Source organism: Akebia trifoliata, chromosome 4 (genome assembly GCF_017979445.1).
Source record: "Akebia trifoliata isolate Shusen 1 chromosome 4, ASM1797944v1, whole genome shotgun sequence".
Classification (NCBI taxonomy): domain Eukaryota; kingdom Viridiplantae; phylum Streptophyta; class Magnoliopsida; order Ranunculales; family Lardizabalaceae; genus Akebia; species Akebia trifoliata.
In genome coordinates this window covers 11445690-11465621 of record NC_141378.1, presented here as the reverse complement: position 1 = coordinate 11465621, position 19932 = coordinate 11445690, and the positions used below count along the sequence as shown (strand labels likewise).

Below are 19932 nucleotides of genomic sequence, written 5' to 3'. Positions count from 1 at the left end.
TTATTGAATGATATCTCGGACATTACTGACAAAAGCAATCCAACTATTACTTTTTTTATTTATTAGAAGGGTATCTGGGCCAGCTTGTTATTTTATGAGAAGCTAGTTAATCCAACTATTACTTATTGCAGCCCAATTACAGAATTTTCTATAACACCCTAAATCACACCATTTAAAATGAGAACAAACATTTTCATACCAGAATTTTCCCATAACACACTCAGAGAAATTGTACAAGACACAAAATACATGGAATGCTACTATAGTGCTGCCTACAAAAACCCATCAAAGAGCACTCTGAAAAGTTATAAGCCAAGAATGAATGAGGATCGAATATTCTAATAGGAATAAATTAATCTTTTTCGAAAGTAAGTCCATATAAGCACATCATAATCTAGACAATAAATTCACATGAAACATATGATTATCAAGGGAGGGTGGCATTGATTATAATCTGTTGGATTTGGTGATATAAAATCACCATTCTTTTGTTTCTAAGTGTTTGATGAGTTTTCCCACTTATGTGGAGTATTTTATATTTTCCTTGTCATTGACTTATGGGAAACAATGTCGTAACATACTTGATTTAGATTAATTTAATTTTTTTTATACTTTAATTTTCTTATTGCATGATTTCAATATTGATTTTTTTTTGTGATTTGAACATAGAAGAAATATTACAAGGTTACCCCAACTCCTTGCTTCTTTTAAAGCCACGGAGTCTTTTACTCCCAGGGGGGCACGAAGTGTTTTACTCCCACTAACTTATTTGTCATAGTTGCTGCCCCTTCGGTGGACCTATGTTCTTTTCCAAAATAGTCTGAGATGGGAAGATTTTCCACGTGCGCTATTATCTTTGAAAGAGGAAGGAAGCCTTCATATGTGTGTATATATATCCTACTCCAGCAAACCAATGTTCCATGTCCTAACAATGGATCAGATCTTTACTCTCAACCTTCTCTTATCTCTCTTCTTCCTTCTGTCTCACATCACCTCATCATCTTCAACTGTGGAACAACGTCAGACCTATATCATCCACATGGACAAATCAGCCATGCCATCTCCTTTCTCCACTCACCATAACTGGTACACCTCAACACTCTCCTCACTATCAACACCAGATGGCATTACCCCAATCCATCTATACACCTACAACCATGTGATGGATGGATACAGCGCCGTGCTACCCCAGTCCCAGCTCGAAGTGCTGGAAAGAATGCCAGGTCACATTGCCACATACCCAGAAACATTTGGAAAGCTCCACACCACCCACACCACACAGTTTCTAGGCTTAAACAAACATTTTGGATTGTGGCCGGCCGGAGGATTTGGAGATGACATGATCATAGGTATTCTTGACACTGGAGTCTGGCCTGAAAGTGAGAGTTACAATGATCACGGTATGCCACCAGTGCCCAAACGGTGGCGCGGTGCCTGTGAGGCAGGGGTCAAGTTCAATTCCTCAAATTGTAATCGAAAACTTATTGGAGCTCATTATTTTAGTAAAGGAGTGAAGCAAATAGGCATAAACTTAACGATCACGGGTGATTATGATTCTCCAAGGGATTATTATGGACATGGCACCCACACTTCATCCACGGCGGCAGGAAATAGAGTGCCCAATGTTAACTATTTTGGATACGCTAAGGGTACAGCAATTGGGGCTGCACCCCTTGCTCGGCTCGCCGTGTACAAAGTGCTTTTTGAGAACGATACTTTAGCTTCTGCGGCAACTGACACATTAGCCGGAATGGATCAGGCCATAGAAGACGGTGTGGATCTCATGTCATTGTCATTGGGATTTCCCGAAACACCGTTTTACAAGAACCCAATTGCATTGGGAGCATTTGCAGCCATGGAGAAAGGGATCTTTGTCGCGTGTTCTGCTGGAAATAGTGGCCCTGATGCTTATACTATCAAGAATGGTGCTCCTTGGATCACAACTGTCGGTGCTGGCACTATTGATAGAGATTTTTTTGCTTATGTGACTCTCGGTGAAGGTGTTGCAACCATTAAAGGAAGATCAATATTTCCTGAGAACTTGTTAGTATCCAGTGTTCCCCTCTATTATGGAAATGGTAATAAAAGCAAGGAGAAATGTGATTTTCATTCTTTAAATCCCAAAGATGTTTCAAAAAAGATTGTTTTCTGCAAATCAAGCAAAAAATCGGATACATCACAACAATTTGATGAAGTAAAGAGAACAGGTGCTAGAGAAGCAATCTTTGCAACTTACTTGGCTCCGTTCTTGGAACCAGAAAACTTCTCTATGCCATTTGTGGCCATTAGTCCAATTGACGGAAAGGTGGTGGAAGAGTACATAACAAAGGCGAAGCAACCACCAACTGTGGACATCAAATTTCAGATAACAATATTAGGTACTAAACCAGCTCCGCAGGTGGCCTGGTTCTCGTCACGAGGACCTAATCATGTCGCTCCAATGATATTGAAACCAGATATATTAGCCCCCGGAGTTGATATCTTGGCGGCGTTTGTGCCTAATAAGATCAGTGCAAAAATTAGGAATGATTACTTGCTCTCTGATTATAAACTACTATCTGGTACATCCATGTCATCGCCCCATGCAGTTGGCATTGCTGCTTTGCTAAAAGCGAGGCACCGCGATTGGAGTGCAGCTGCCATCCGATCGGCAATGATGACCACTGCAGATTTGAAAGATAATATGAATGGAGTGATCATTGACATGATTACAGGAACATCTGGGAGCCCTCTTGATTTTGGAGCGGGGCATATAAACCCTAACAAGGCCATGGACCCAGGTCTAGTTTACGATATAGAAACACAGGACTACATCAATTTTCTATGTGGGCTAAACTACACTAGTAAGCAAATTAGGGTTATTTCTAGGAGATCGACTTACAATTGTGATCAGGCCAATCTCGATCTCAATTATCCATCGTTCGTCGTCATCCTAAACAGCACCAACATGGCAAAGTACACCTTTAAAAGGGTATTAACGAATGTTGCTGATTCTCGAACAGTTTATCGTGCTGTGGTGAGAGCTCAAACTGGAATGAAGATCATTGTGAAGCCCAAGACTCTCTCCTTCGGAAGTAAATATAGCAAAGCTAAGTTTTCGGTAACAGTTGAGATTAATTTGGGAAATTTTAGAGCTCGGGATGATTACCTAGGAAATTATGGGTATCTCAGCTGGTCCGAGGTTGATGGGAACCATGTTGTAACAAGTCCAATAGTTTCTGTCTTTGCTCCCTAAGCCATAGTTTATGGGTGTTCCGTTGTATGGGTGATGAGTAGGTTTTATACCTACGAATTAACCACTTTTAAATATAATATTTTGTTAATTTTAGAGTCTTTTAGTTGTTTTTATTTAAGTTTAGTTAGTTTTATACTTTTTATGTGTTTATATGTTTTTATTTGATTTTTATGCTTATTTTACAGATTAGGAACAATATGGAACATTGGGATAGGTGCATACGTTTAGGAGAAATTCTGACTCCAAATTGGTTCTCTCGGAAGAAGGAAGCTAAGCATACAAGCTAAAAAAGTTTTCAAGCCGCAGCTTGATGGAAAACAATGTCGCGGCGGGAATTCAAGAATGGCATAACAGAAATATAGAAATACAAGCCGCGACATGATATATTGGGAGGCCATGGCCTGCTTACGTTTCCAGCTTTACACGTTAATTTGTGGTGACCGAATTAGAGACAGATTTTGGGACTCTTAAACCCTAATGACTCCATACCTATAAATAGGAAAGTTTAACCCTTATTTGGGGACAGAAGTTTTGGGGTTTTTCTTGGAGGCAGAAAGGAGGACGGGAATTGGAGATCGGCTCTTGAGTTTTATCTTCTTTAACTTTAACTCTTCTCTTAATTTTATAATCTAAGAATGGCTAAATACTTTTGTGATTTTGTTTTCTTTTCAATGAAGAACTAATTTCTATTCTAGGGTTATAATGGAACCCATTCATGATATTTGATTAGTTTTCTTTCTTTCTTCTATGATCCCACATGTGATTGTTTATTCTATCCAATGTTTAATGCGATTTGATTAACTGATCATTGATTGAATTGATTTGGTAAACCTTAATAATATCGACAGAGTTATTTTGTGTTCATGACCTATATAGATTAACATATGCTAATTTGAGATAGGAATATACTCAGGTTGCATGTGCATTCCTTATGAGAACTTATTCTTAATGAATTCTTCTTGATTTGATTCTCATAGGCATATAGGGAATTAGTCTAGAAGGGTATTTTTACATGACCATCGGAAGAGGCTTGTAGAGAATTTAGTGTTCTTGGATGACAACCATAGTGGATTAATTTATCATAGAGGGAAGGAGAATTAAATCAAGTGGATTGTTTGGGGGAAATTATAAACCTAGATTTTATCACTCATTGATTTTAAATCTGCAAGTTTATTTCCTCCATTAGTTTTCTCGTTTAGTCTTAAATCCTATTTTTACTTTTGTTTGGATAAAATTAGATTGAGATAAATTGATAATTAATAATAGATTGATATTTAGTCTCCGTGGGAACGACACTTTCTTATCACTTTATTACTTGTTTCGATACGTATACTTGCGTGCGTAAAAATAGACAACAAGTTTTTGGCGCCGCTGCCGGGGACATCTAATTCATGCACTCCTGCTGTTCTTCTTGGATTCATCCTCTCTGTATGATGTTGGAAGTTGTTAGAGGTCATTTCTTCCAATAAATTATACCCATCCTCAAATGTCTTCGCCATAAGAGATCCACCTGCTGCAGCATCAACAATCGTTCTAATAGATCCAACCAACCCATTGTAGAAAATTTGGATGATCAACCATTCCGGTAGAGCATGATGAGGACATCTCCGAAGTAAATCTTTGTACCTCTCCCAAGCTTCATAAAGAGATTCACTGTCCAACTGCACGAAAGTAGTGATATCATTCCTCAACTTTGCAGTTTTTGACGGTGGAAAATATTTAGCGAGGAACTTTTTTGCCAAGTCATCCCAAGTGGTAATAGATTCTCTTGGTAATGAGTTCAACCAATTCTTCGCCATGTCCCTCAATGAGAACAGAAATAGTCGCAACCGGATGGCATCATCATCAACACCGTTATACTTGAAAGTAGCACATATCTCTAGAAAATTAGCTAAATGTGCATTGGGATCTTCGACATGTGAACCCCCAAATTGAGATACTTGTACCATCTGAATAGTAGCCGGCTTGAGTTCAAAATTGTTGGCTTGTATCGTTGGACGACGAATACTAGTGTGAATCCTATCCATTAATGGAACAGCATAGTCCCGCATAGACTTAGGACCTTCATTACCATTAGTTTGATCGGCCATTGTATGGTGTTGAGAAGCTTCTCGCTTATTCTTTCTATTTCTTCGACAAGTTTTCTCGATCTCAAAATCCAAAGGAACAAGCTCTAAATTCCCTGTACTACGCATACACTAGCCAAACACCTACAAAATAAAGAAAAGTTTGGTCTAAAATCAAATATGATTGAATTAATATTAACAAAAAGATTAATAAATTAGTCCCCAGCAGCGGCGCCAAAAACTTGTTGTCTATTTTTACGCACGCAAGTATACGTATCGAAACAAGTAATAAAGTGATAAGAAAGTGTCGTTCCCACGGAGACTAAATATCAATCTATTATTAATTATCAATTTATCTCAATCTAATTTTATCCAAACAAAAGTAAAAATAGGATTTAAGACTAAACGAGAAAACTAATGGAGGAAATAAACTTGCAGATTTAAAATCAATGAGTGATAAAATCTAGGTTTATAATTTCCCCCAAACAATCCACTTGATTTAATTCTCCTTCCCTCTATGATAAATTAATCCACTATGGTTGTCATCCAAGAACACTAAATTCTCTACAAGCCTCTTCCGATGGTCATGTAAAAATACCCTTCTAGACTAATTCCCTATATGCCTATGAGAATCAAATCAAGAAGAATTCATTAAGAATAAGTTCTCATAAGGAATGCACATGCAACCTGAGTATATTCCTATCTCAAATTAGCATATGTTAATCTATATAGGTCATGAACACAAAATAACTCTGTCGATATTATTAAGGTTTACCAAATCAATTCAATCAATGATCAGTTAATCAAATCGCATTAAACATTGGATAGAATAAACAATCACATGTGGGATCATAGAAGAAAGAAAGAAAACTAATCAAATATCATGAATGGGTTCCATTATAACCCTAGAATAGAAATTAGTTCTTCATTGAAAAGAAAACAAAATCACAAAAGTATTTAGCCATTCTTAGATTATAAAATTAAGAGAAGAGTTAAAGTTAAAGAAGATAAAACTCAAGAGCCGATCTCCAATTCCCGTCCTCCTTTCTGCCTCCAAGAAAAACCCCAAAACTTCTGTCCCCAAATAAGGGTTAAACTTTCCTATTTATAGGTATGGAGTCATTAGGGTTTAAGAGTCCCAAAATCTGTCTCTAATTCGGTCACCACAAATTAACGTGTAAAGCTGGAAACGTAAGCAGGCCATGGCCTCCCAATATATCATGTCGCGGCTTGTATTTCTATATTTCTGTTATGCCATTCTTGAATTCCCGCCGCGACATTGTTTTCCATCAAGCTGCGGCTTGAAAACTTTTTTAGCTTGTATGCTTAGCTTCCTTCTTCCGAGAGAACCAATTTGGAGTCAGAATTTCTCCTAAACGTATGCACCTATCCCAATGTTCCATATTGTTCCTAATCTGTAAAATAAGCATAAAAATCAAATAAAAACATATAAACACATAAAAAGTATAAAACTAACTAAACTTAAATAAAAACAACTAAAAGACTCTAAAATTAACAAAATATTATATTTAAAAGTGGTTAATTCGTAGGTATAAAACCTACTCATCAATGGGCATGGGTGTTTGAATTCTGTATTTTGGCAATGGGTATTGGGTAGTATTAAAATAATTTGGTTATTGTAGATGTTTAAGATACTAGAATAGTATGACCATGGTTACTATTTCTTTCTTTACATATAGTAGTGGTTGTTTGGATGCAAGGATAGCATACCAAAATCAAGGATAATTTGTCTAAAACAAACTATTTTTGTCTCTACTCTGGAACAATTGTCGAGGAAATGTAAGTCCCAGTTATTCACTAATATAATAGATGGGGAAAGGCAGGACCATGAATTTAAATCATTGTTTATATGAGATAGGAGTACTAGGAACATGCCAATCCATAATTTCTCAAGATAAATAAAAAAAAATAGCTTACCTTTAGACCTTCCACATTTAATATAATTGTTAGTGGAGGAGAAGGGACCACTGTGTAATGGCACAGATGGGCTATGGTCCTTGGTGGACTAACTTGATTTTGAAACTAATCTCTTGTGATTAGTTTTCTACATGTTTATTCAATATTGTGATTGACCTTCGGGTAGGATGTTTCGTTGAGGCATCCATTAATTGGTTCTTTTGTTGGATTCTTTATGAGTATTTTGAACCCATGACCATGATTTTAAATCTCGTCCGAGATTGAGATTTCTCGTCCGATATGTCTTGGTATTTTCCACCAACGAAACGGATAGACAAGTCAAACATATCAGACAAGATTTAAAATCATAGTTCATTTTATCTCATTGTTGAACAAGATGATTCAAACATATCAGAAAACTCATCCAAGACAAGATGTCAAAACGAGTTTTAAAATCATGGTAATAATATATTGGTGTTCTTGATCCTTAAATGCTTTTTAAGCTAAGTTTTTTTTTTTTTTTTTTCTTTTTTTCTTAAAGGGTGCTTGTGCTACTTTGAGATTATGGGTCTTGCATCAACTTGGCTATGAGCAACATGTTCGAGATTTTGAGGTCCCTAAGTTGACCCTTATAATCGGTACCATAGGATGTGGCACTCCAACTTTCTGTCGGGGCCTGCCCCTTAGGGCATTATACAAAAGCAAAGCTATGTAGGACCATAGTGAAAATGGTTAGGTGGTTGGGCTCTTGCGAAGAAGAAAATCGACTTTGAAAGTTACACTTTTAAAAGCATCTTGATTTATTTTCTATCTTTTCTTTTTATCAAAAGAAGTTAAAAATAAGTTGTTCAACCACTTTATTTGGCCTTGACCAATAAAGTTGAATCATATTCAATGATGATCATTTTTTCACCCGAAGGAATCAAGTTTGACCCATATAATGCACTAGATTTGGCCAAGTTATTTGAACCACTCGCAGTGAAAATATTGGAACAGATTAACAGCCTCCTATTTTGAGCATATTTGCTCAAATGTCTCATGATTTTGAATTTTCAGCATGTTTTATGATTTTCATTCATATTTTCTAATTTATTACACTATGTGAAAACTGAAAATTTTGACAAGAAAATTCGACAAGTCAAAGCCCACAAACTTTAGAAATCAAATTTTGACAGCCCATGGCCGTTGAAATTTTTGATGTTCCCTAATTCGATGGCTTAAAGCCATCAAATTTCTCCCATCCTCTGTTAATTTGATGGTTTCGGTCCATCGGAAAAAAAAAAATTTGAAAATGAAAAATTCAACACCTTGGCCAGCCCCGTCTAATTTTATGAAATTTGACGGCCTCAGGCCGTCAAATTTAAGTTTTTTTTCACGTTGTGTTATGCGGTTACATGTTTAGAATAGTGTTTTACAAAACAAATGGAACCACAATCTGATTTGGCTTGACAAAAATTTTGTAATAAAATTTGTTTGACTGATGATCCATTGATTTCTATGAGTATTATCCTTTTATGAATATAAATTAATGTATTTTATGAAAAATATATACAAATTTCTAAAAATTACAATAGGTTACACATTGTTCCAACCATGGTTTCAAAACTCATCCGAGATCGACAGGGATCACCCAAGTCATCTTGATATCGCCCAGCAACGAGATAGGTGGACAAGTTAATGTATTGGACAAGATTTAAAATCCACATTCATTTTTCTCATTGTTGAATAAGACATCTCAAATGTATCGAAAAACTCGTCCGATATGACTCAATCTTGTTCACAGACGAGACGAGATATCAAAACGAGTTTTAAAACCATGGGTCCAATTGAATTGAACCATGGTCCCACTGTGGCCCAACCAATTTAACAAATATTTGAATTTGATCATTAGTTTGATTTTTAAAACATTAGTTTAGAATCTAATAGCCTAACCTAAATTGATTATTGAATCAAAAGGGATCAAGTTTTGTCAAGTGGGATCATGGCCTAACACTTTTTAAATCCAATTATTTGACTCCTAAACATTAGACTTAGGATAAGACCTAACCCTTGTTACAGAGTCTATAAATACCCCATTTTGTACCTAATTAACTCGTCAATACTTGTGACTTCTTTCTATTGATGAGCAACGTTTCCTAAGGCCATCGTGAGTCATTTTTAGGGGGTGTCAATGGGTCAATCTTGGTTCAACTCCTAAGGTACTTAGAATCGGAACCATTATATATTTTTTAAATTACGATTTTCAATTCTAAAATAAATGGAATCAGAACCAACCACCAAAATGCGGCTGGCCTGGCCCTTTTGATTCGAATAAGTGTGGACTAGCTCTGTGATTCTTGTGAAGGTGATTCGCTCTTAAGCATTAACCCGAATAATCTTTCAATCAAGCAACAAAATATCAATGACAATTCAAAGACTTGAAGACGTCGCCAATTCCAGTTCTTGAGAATCAAATGAGAAAAAAATTATTTCTTTCCATTAAAAAAATTAACATATAATCTATAAAAATATCAACTTAATTACAATTTGTTCTATTAAAGACAAGAGTTAATGATTTTTTAAAAATTAAAATGTATCTAGTTTAAAAGTAATGAACTTTTAGAAGAGATGACTCATTCTAAACTCCAATATATAATTTAAATGAGAAAAAATTGAAGAACTTTTATGTGAAATGTGTTAGTTTTAAAATATTAAAAAACTTAAATTATCTATAATATATTAAAAAAATGACAAAATAAATCAGTTTCAAATGCTCATGGGTACCCATCAGATAGAACCTAACGATTTTGGTTCCTATCGATCGGTTCGGATCAATTTATACCCTCTAATTGGTTCCAATAAAAAATGAATCGGAACCAAGATTTTTTTATTTCAATTCCGATTTGATTATGATTAAATGGGTACTCATTGACACCCCTATTTATTTTAAAGCCAATCCTAAACTATCTAGGATCATTCCTCACATTGAAAACTTATTTTTGACTAGAAAACATCAATTTAAAATCAAAATAATTTTTCTTGAAAAGTGTTCAATTATTGTATAAAATGACTAAAATGCCTTTTCGTAGAAAGACAAAACCACCTTTATTTTTTTGCAATTTAGACATATTGAACATATAATTTATTTTTTAGGATCAATGAAAGAAAAATAATTGCTCATCTTCGACCTCTAGTTAAAATCCCTTTATTTTTTCTCCCCCAAAATCTGTCATCTTCATTCTATATGGAAAATATTTTTACCCTCATCTTCAGTTTCAAGATGTATATAATCAGGTAAATTTTTGCATAAGTGAAGTTTCATAAACAATCTTAGGCAGACGAGATTCTAATTTTGGATTGTAGAATCGATTTTTGCAAATAAGATTTTGGATTATGTTATGACAATCCATAATCAGAATCAGGAATCAGGTTCTACATTCCAAACAAACGCCCCCCAAGGTTTGTTAAAATCGCAAATGCTTTTGGATTTTTGGAGTACTCGTCCGAGTTGACTCGTAATTTTGACAAGTCAAAAGGGTGTCTGGTTTTTATTTATTAGGAACTCGTTCGATGCAGAAAGCGCGAAGACAGTCCATCCGAAAGCGCGAGAAACGTCTAGGCAAGAGATCGCAAGCCAAATCGATGGTGCGTTAATCAAATTAATCTCTCTCTCTCTCTGTCCGATTTTATTTCGATTTCGAGTTCTTTTTTAATCCTGTTAGGTTACAAGGGATTGTTTTTTTCTTCGAATTTGTCTTATTTGTGGGTTTTGATGTTTCAGAGTTGATGGTTTCGAAATTAATTAATACATTTTCAAATTATTTAATTTACAACCCATATTTCATCTCTAATGGATGAAATTCAGAATTTTTGGAATTAATGATTATTTGATCTCAATATTAGCATCATGATCATCAATGACAGAAGAATCAGACTCTGTTTATTTTTTTATTTTTTAAAACATGAAGAATTTTCCTCTAAAACCAAAAAAAGAAAAAAAAAAAATTGAACCTCCTAGAGTTGCAAAATTGGATCAGTCTTAGAACATTTTGGAAAAAAAGTTGGGTATCTTAGAACTCAATTCTTCCTATTTGTGTTGAAGAATTTGAGCCAAACCCATTGGTGTGGAAAATTTTATAGAGGTGAGGTTGCTTTTGGATAGCCTTTTGATATAGACGACGACTTATTCAATATTACTTCATGGGAAAGAAGATAGATTTGTTGAGACAACAAAAATTTATCACTTTTAGCTCTGGTTAAAGATTTGGAAACAATTTGTATACAACACCCAATGTAATGCAATACTTTAGCTATACAAATGCTTTAGATACGGATTTGTCTTCCTTAAGTTCATGATTAGTAAATTTCACTTAAATAAAATATTAAGAGAAATGCGAATTCCATATTTAATTTGCTTTTTTGAAGGTTTAATAAGATTTTGGTTACTGAGAGAATACTAGATGATTGGGAGAGAAATTTTATAGACCCCATTTATAAAAAAAGAAGGGTAATGTGAAAATTGTATGAATTAATGTAAGTCCCTAGAGAGTTGAATTGGTGGGTATTAGGAAATAAATGGGGTTTCCAAGAGAATATATTGATGTTATTAAGGATTTGTATGTTGGACTTGAGTGCTACCAGATGATGAGATGAAAGAGTTCTCACTTACAACGAGTTTGCACTAGAGATCTATTCTAAAGATCGTACTTTTTTGTACTAATTATGGGGGGATGTTCAAAGAGATGTTCCATACTGTATTTTATTTTCAGATCATGTAGTGTTAAAAGATGAACTAGAGGGAAAGTAAATTCAAAACTAGAACTATAGTCTGCACGATAAAAACTATGGGTTTTAAGATTAGTAGGACAAAACTGAAATTTATGCAATGCAACTTTAGTTAGGACTGTTCTAGGGATAATGCATCAATTAAGATTGACTGATAAAAATGCAAGAAATAGATAATTTGGGTTACTTAGGTTCAATTAAACACAAAGATAGAGAAATTGGTGAGAATTTTTCTCATAGAATTTATATTGAGGATAAAATGGAGGAAAACTTACAACATGTTAAATGTGGTAGAGATAAAGATGTTGAGATAGATAGGTAGTAAGACTAGGAAAAACAAAATGAAAAGTAAATATATTTAAGAAAATATTGGAATATCTTCAACTGATGATAAAATAATGGGAAGTCATTTGAGATGGTTGGGTCATGTGCAAAGAAGGTCGATATCAACACCGGTGAGAGTGAGCACTTTGATGCAAATTAATGGATCTCTAAGAGGAAGACCCAAATGACATAGATGGAGAGAATAAGAAAATTTATGGTTAACATGCATTAACTAAAGATTTTTTTTTTTGAAAAGTACGCATTAACTAAAGATATGGTTTATGGTCGAGTTAAATGGAAAAAATAATATTCACATTGCTGCCTCAGCAATATTGGCTAGTCATGGATGATGATGAAGAGTTGTGTGTCCCATTTTGATATTAGTGTGGTCAATGAATGATTTAAGGTCTGCTTATCAGATTTGGCCATATATTGAATGACATCTTCTGTTACCTATTAGCTAATAATTATCACAAATCTATGTATCTTTTGATTGTGCTGATCCAAAATAGCTATTTTCCCTAATGTCCATGAATGTCAATATTTGGGGACCAATGGTGGTCATCCAGTCTGGGATATTGGATGTTGCACGGCCTTGCAATTGTGTGTGTGTATGTGCACACACACGCATACATACATACATACATACATACATAAACAAACACACACATACAGTATGATTTATGTCAGGATCTTTCAAACACTTGGTTGCTGAATATGAGTATCTCTTTATTAATGCTCAATTACATGAGTCTTATTAACATTTTATAAATAGGAGAAAAAGCAATAGCTAATTTACTAAAACTAGGAAAAGTGGCTTTAAACAATTAAGGAATGTAGGTTTTCTTGTCATTTAAACAAATTTCCAAACCTGTAATTATGTTCCTAAAATATCTTTTTTCTCTAAATTAACTTCTTTCCTTACTATAACTAAATATTATTCATAATGCCCATGTAGGGAAAAAGTTTCTATATATTTTTAACCTTTGATTTTGGGCATACGTTGTCAGGCAAGCCTTTATAGAGGAGCATCTAGGATAGATAAACCTAGAGGGCGCCATCATTGGCTAACTCACCAAAAAAAGCAAGAGATAAAGGAAGCATTTGATCTATTTGATACAGATGGGTCAGGTATGAACATTAATTTTTATAATGTAAACTTGTCTTTGTTATATGTTGAACATATCAAAATGATTTTATTGTTTCACCTATTTTGTCAAGGGACCATTGATGCCAAAGAGCTGAACGTCGCAATGAGGTATAAATGCTCCTAGTGGTACATGTTATAAACTAAAATGTGACATGTTATACAGATGCCAATGCTAAATTGGTTTTTATGCAGGGCCTTGGGATTTGAAATGACAGAAGAGGTATTTGTTTGCACCATGTTTGTTTCCCATTTTATTTATTAAATTTTTGTATGACACACTGTTCAATTCTAGAAAGAAAAGATTTAAATGTTTCTATTTAATGTTGGGTGACCAACTGGCCTCAACTACATCAACATAACAGTCACACCGAGAGTCGAGGACCGCTATAGGTTCAAGAAATTGCCACATTATGGCAATTTTTTCCATTAATGGGGAGCATCTTTATAAATCCTTATTGCCTAAGACACAAACCTCACCAGGAGGACTATCCAAACCAAAATTCAGCCGCGTAATATTTGATCTTAAATGATAATGCAATTTTATCACTTTAGACGGCCAAAAATGAATCGAAAAAGGTCTAAATGGCCTAGAAGTTACTAGAGTAGCACTTAGAAGATATGCTATTACCACAAATTAAAATTTGTACAACCACCGTAACTGGAATTTTTGGAGGTTTTCATGAAGGACATCTTGACACTTAGCATATGTGTCATATGTCTAGATAACATTGTCTATTTGCTTGTTCAACCTTGAGGGTAGCAAGTAGTTTGTCAACTTGGAATCCTGTTATGTACAACTCCTTTAAGAATATCCTTGGCTTAAAGCTTAGGGATTTTCTCAGGATCTAAATGGTGATTTCACGCTAAACTTTGGTCAGTTACGTTCAAACTTAATTCGGCGATGTCCAATCCGGTTTGGAGTGTTTCTCTAATAACTCACAAATTTGTGGAAGTGTAGGGAAATTTTGTCAAAACATTGTTATACACAAAGTTTTTTCTAGATACCATAAAACAAGCATGATAACAAACCCTAGGGACACCCAAGGAGTTGGCCTAGTGGCAAGCAGAGCCTTGATAAGCTCCTCAAGAAGGGTAGGTCAAGTGTTTGAAAGTTGAAACCTCACAAAGCAATGAATTCCTTGGGGCCACCCTCTAGGGTTCGATTGACCCTTGACTCAATCAGCTGCACATAGGACTTTCTGAGGAGGCGGTGCATGTGACTGAGATTAGTCTCACCTGAACGTGGGGATACCCACGATAAGAAAAAAGAAATGATAACAAACCCTGGGGACTTGTTAATATTGATTACCTTTTTCAAGGATATCATGTTGTACAATCTAATTGTATAGGCAATTGTTTATACCATGTAGACCACCATTACGATAAAATTTCCCATTTTTAAATTTCTGACAACATGAAGTGTTTGACTTGAAATTAGAAAATATTAGTTTGGGTTTGCACAGCTAAAATGACAAAAACTATTTTGTTGCTACAGCAAATCAATCAAATGATAGCAGATGTAGACAAAGATGGAAGTGGAACAATTGATTTTGATGAATTCGTGCACATGATGACGGCTAAGATTGGAGAAAGGGACACGAAGGAAGAGCTTATGAAAGCTTTTCAGATTCTTGACCAAGATAATAATGTAAAGTATCTTTTATCGTGATCTTGTTTAATTGCTTCTTGTTGATGACCAACTATTATTTTGATCTGAATTCAGGGAAAGATATCAGCCATGGACATTCAGCGTATTGCAAAGGAATTGGGCGAGAACTTTACTGAAAAGGAGATTCAAGAGATGGTAGAGGAAGCAGACCGTGATCGTAAGTCAGCCTCCTTTGCATTTCAAATACATTTTTCTTTTATAATTTGTCTCTAGTTCTTTGTGCATTGTTTTAAAATTGCATGGCACATGTAGAAATTTGCGAATATCTTAAGAAAAAAAATTCAGCATCACATAGACTTGATTCCTGAGTCTGTGCTACCTAATCTCCATCATTTTAGAATGAGACAACGAAAATGAGGAGCTATAGAGGTGAGTTGTGGAATTTCTAAGGAAATTCATGTGTTGTCTCAGCTTAACTTCAAAGAACGATGGTCATGTAGGAAGTTTGTTGATAGTCGAGCTATAAACAGAATAACCATAACTATAGGTACCCTTATTTCTTGTTTCGATGATATGCTCGATATGTTTGGTGAATTTCCAACTTAGCTAAGTTTGTAAGACATGTGGAGTGTTGTTCCCACGTCCTAAGTTCACCGTTGGACACAGCTTCACCTTGCTAACCACTAACCTTTTATGTATCCAAAAAAAAAAAAAAAAAAAAAAATATATATATATATATATATATATATATATATATATATATATAGAGAGAGAGAGAGAGAGAGAGAGAAGGTTATATAGACTGAAGGACCATCTATCCCTATCGATCACAGGTCAACGTGGCGCCCAAATACACCATTGGGTGCCACGTGTAAATAGAGCATGCAATTTTATGAACTCCCAAAAAAACAGAATTGAAAATGAGATTTTTTTTCACCATGAGATTTAATAAATGCTTATTCCACGTGGCCCAAATGTGGACCTCAGTCCATATTCTACATGGTCCTTTGGTCCTTGCAACCTTTTCTAATATATATATATATATATATATATATATATGGGGAATGTTAACGTCCGAGACCTCATGGGGTCGTGAGCATTCCCCACCATATTTTTTTTCCAATAATACCCCTATCTATTTTGTCTTTTAGTGAAAAAGATAGGAGTATGTTGGTCTTTTACATAATAAATGCTTAGTTGCATTGACCTTAGCAATTATTATGTAAAAGACAAGCATTTATTATGTATATAAGCATTTATTATCTAAAAATACTACCCTTTATCTTTTTCACTAAAAGACAAAATTAGTAGGGGTATTATTAGAAAAAAATGTGGTGGAGAATGCTAACATCCCAATGAGGTCTTGAATGTTAGCATTCTCTTATATATACACACTAAAGTTCACATGTGCCCACAGCACATGCATCCTCTTTGAGGGTTAAGGGGGTAAATGCAGAAAAATAAAAATAAAGTTGGAGGGATATTTTAAAAAAAATTAGGTTAAGGGTAAAAAATGAAAACCAATAAAGTGGATTAAAAAGGAGATATAATAAAGTTAGAGGTTGTGAAGAGGAAAAACAAAAAAGTGTGGTGTAGGTCGATGGGACATTTGTCATACCACAAAACTTTAGCTAAGGGGGCGTTTATCCCCACTTCAAAAAATACAAAACTGTAATAACTCAAATGTGTTTTATTTTATCATATTATATTATATATAGATATATGGTCAGGTTCACCTACCAAAGTCTCACACAAACTGTTAGAACCGTTGGATATACAAACATCGGTAGTGCAGATTGTAAAGATTTCGCAATAACCCATGTGAGTTTTGTTTCACTAAAAACTTTTTGAATTTGCAAACACCTCCCTGATACCTACTAACCCAATAAAAAAGCCACATTTCTCTCATCTCTTTCTCTTCTGTAACTCATACCCAAACCCTAACCCTCTCCATCATCTTGTCTCCACTCATTGATGTTTCCATTCATTGCGATGATGACGACGACGAGATTCAGGTGAATAAAACACCCACCTCAGCTCGTCTTCACATCTGTAATAAACGATGGGAGATTGGAGAGGAGAATGCAAGGGTCGACTGCAATGCTTCCATTGGAGAGAGAGAGGCTTACTTGAAATTGCCTAAGCCTTCATCACCTTTTAGGTTGTCACCTGAGCCATCGTTGTAGGGGGAGAGGTGAGTTGTAGGAGCAAAGGGTTGGGGAAGAAGAGCTGGGTTTCTATTCAATGGGGGTTGTGCGGGGAGGTGGTTGCAATTTTGTAAAGTTTTAAAACATTTTCTCTATGTTGTTTTAAGCGAGAGTTGCCGTTGGATCTGTTGAGATCCAACGGTCCCTACATTTTGTTCAGGACTTTGGTTGGGAATTTGGTAGGTGAACCCGACCCATATATATGTTAGGTAGTTCCCAAGCTCTTTTCGAAAGTTCTTAAGACCAAACAAGGGCTTCAAGAATGGTTAGTAATGCCCTTTGGACTGTCCATTGCACCAATTGGGTTCATGAACCTTGTCCTGAAACTCTGCACTAGAAAATTTGCAGTTCGTTATGATGATGTCTTACAACAATGACAAGGCATCACATGTGGTCCATTTGAGGACTATTTTGCAATTTTTGAGGGAGAATCAATTTGTGAACTAGAATAAGTGTAATTACATGATGAACAAGTTTGTATTTTGTGTTACATTGTTTCCTTTAAAGGAGTACAAGTTGATCAAGCAAATTTCAAGCCATCATGGATTGGCCCAACTCCAAGAATGATGACTAAAATGAGGAGTTCCATGATTTTGGACTCCATTGGCTAAAAATAGTTTTCCAGAGGTCAAAAAGGATTTTCCTTAACTTTTGAAGGTGTTTGAAGGGGACTGCAATTCTTTTCATGCTGGTGTTGGGGCTATTTTGAGACAAGAAGGTCACTCAATTACCCATTTAACTTCTCACTCAAATGGGCACCTGAGTCTTGGCTCAAAATAGTGATGTGAGAAGTGTTTGGTGTGGGTGGAAGAAGTATAGATAATAGGGGGGGTTTCCCCCATAGATGAAGATTTGTTAATCAAAAGAAGTGACAGAGGTTGAGACGACCTGCCTAATACCAAGGAAAGAAGAAAAAACTCTATATAATAAAACACAACTGAGTTTGCTATAGTTTTGTGTTTTGGGGTGGGATAAATGTCCCCTCAGCTATAGTTTTGTGGGTGGACAAATGTCTCATCGATTTATACTACGCTTTTTGGTCTTTCTTCTTCACTTTCTCTAACTTCATTATATCTCATCTTTAGCCCACTTCATTATTTTTCATTTTTTACCTCTTAACCTCACAATTTTTTAATAATATCCCTCCAACTTTATTTTTTCTGCTTTTACCCCCTTAACCCCCCAAAGAGGAAGCCTGCATTGTAGGCACGGACGAACTCTAGTCTGTATAATACAACATAACTATGTTGCTATAGTTGTGTTTTGGGGCAGGATAAACGTCCCCTCAATTATAGTTTTGTCGGTGGACAAATGTTCCATCGACCTACACCTCACTTTTTCGTCTTTCCTCTTCAATCCCTCTAAACTTCATTATATCTCCTCTTTAACCCACTTCATTATTTTTCATTTTTTACCTCTTAACCTCAATTTTTTTTTAATAATATCCCTCTAACTTTATTTTGTTCCACTTTTACCCCCTTTAACCCCCAAAGAGGATGCTCAAGCCATAGGCATGGGCAAACTCTAGTAAAGTAAAAAAACTACAGCCCAAGACACCCATAAGCCACAATGCTATTGCTATTAGTTACTATGCAAAAGCTTCCACCTGGAAAAATAAAAATAAAAAACTCGAAAGTATATCCTTAAAATCACCAAAAGATTTGCACCAGCGCTCTTTCCCTATTAAAAGAATAAAATAAAATCAGCTATTTCTTTCCTCGAGATGTCCCAACAAAAGATGTTAGGCTACTTTCATTTGTCAGCGTGGGCCCTTATCCGTTGACCATTTTCTAGTGTTATGATACCATAGCCGATGCAAGTAGGACATTTTTGAAGGTATCCTGGTCATTCACCGAGGCAGATTGTACTAACCAGATTTTACAACTCATTTTCTCCTTAATTTTGCAATGATTCTCTTTGTTATCTAGTATCTACCCTTGTAGGGGTTATACATTGTCAGCATATGTGATGGTTTTAACATCTCGGAGCTCTGCAGGTGATGGTGAAGTTAGTGTTGATGAGTTCATCAGGATGATGAGGAGAACTACTTACGGGTATTAAAACTCCCACATTTTCGTGCGTGCAGGTGGTGGGGGTGATTATTATATATTTTCTTTATTCAGTTATCAGAGTATAATTTTTCCTTGTTTGAAGTTATGCTCTATTGAAATTAGAGGATTCCATTCAGAGGTTTGGATAAGTTTTTAGAGGAATGAACAGATGTTTCAATTGACATTGCTAGTTTATTTTATTGATATTCTCTTGGTGATCAAATTCTTTAGCCAGTTTATGGATATGGTAGATCTGCTTCGTACTACAGAAGCTGTCAGATTTTCTACAAACCCAACTCATTCTCTTCTTCAATGTGAGGCATATTCTTTGTTTCCACAGATGCTGGTAAGCAACATGTCACAGAAATTTTTCGAGGCATTGCTTGCTAGCAGTCCTCTACCTTCAAAAAGGGTTCATGTTGGATTGGGTCCGGGTCCGGGTCCGGGTCCGGGGCTCCATGATTGAATCGGATTTGTTGGATGATGTTTTATTGCATATCAATATCAGTAGTCAAATCCATTTCAAATAGCAATCAGATTGGTTTGGGATTGGATCTCTAGTGACAAAAATATGCTCGATTAAGTCACGATTTCAATAGTTGTCAATTA

The 19932-nt window shown here is 35.4% G+C and overlaps 1 protein-coding gene, 1 non-coding gene and 1 pseudogene across 2 annotated transcripts; all 3 read left to right on the top strand.

Moving 5' to 3' along the window:
* The first annotated feature begins 729 nt into the window (after positions 1-729).
* On the top strand, positions 730-3260 carry LOC147403770 (subtilisin-like protease SBT3 pseudogene; annotated as a pseudogene).
* Positions 3261-4822: 1562 nt separating this feature from the next.
* LOC147403769 (small nucleolar RNA R71) lies at positions 4823-4929 on the top strand. The gene has a single exon (XR_015178183.1). It is a non-coding gene; the product is annotated as a small nucleolar RNA R71 (small nucleolar RNA).
* Positions 4930-10686: 5757 nt separating this feature from the next.
* Positions 10687-19546, top strand: LOC147403768 (caltractin-like). Its single transcript, XM_086439487.1, has 7 exons — positions 10687-10842; positions 13317-13437; positions 13528-13564; positions 13649-13676; positions 14952-15104; positions 15180-15282; positions 19269-19546. Exons 1-7 carry the CDS (start codon positions 10768-10770, stop codon positions 19331-19333), a joined length of 582 nt encoding a protein of 193 aa, XP_086295613.1. The 5' UTR covers positions 10687-10767; the 3' UTR covers positions 19334-19546.
* Positions 19547-19932: the final 386 nt, after the last annotated feature.

What these genes read in the sequence shown, in the direction of transcription:
- LOC147403768 (XM_086439487.1), top strand. Translation starts at nt 10,768, where the DNA reads ATGCAGAAAGCGCGAAGACAGTCCATCCGAAAGCGCGAGAAACGTCTA. An exon ending in ATTTGATACAGATGGGTCAG is followed by an intron (nt 13,438 to 13,527) that starts GTATGAACATTA and finishes TATTTTGTCAAG; the next exon opens with GGACCATTGATGCCAAAGAG. An exon ending in GAGCTGAACGTCGCAATGAG is followed by an intron (nt 13,565 to 13,648) that starts GTATAAATGCTC and finishes GTTTTTATGCAG; the next exon opens with GGCCTTGGGATTTGAAATGA.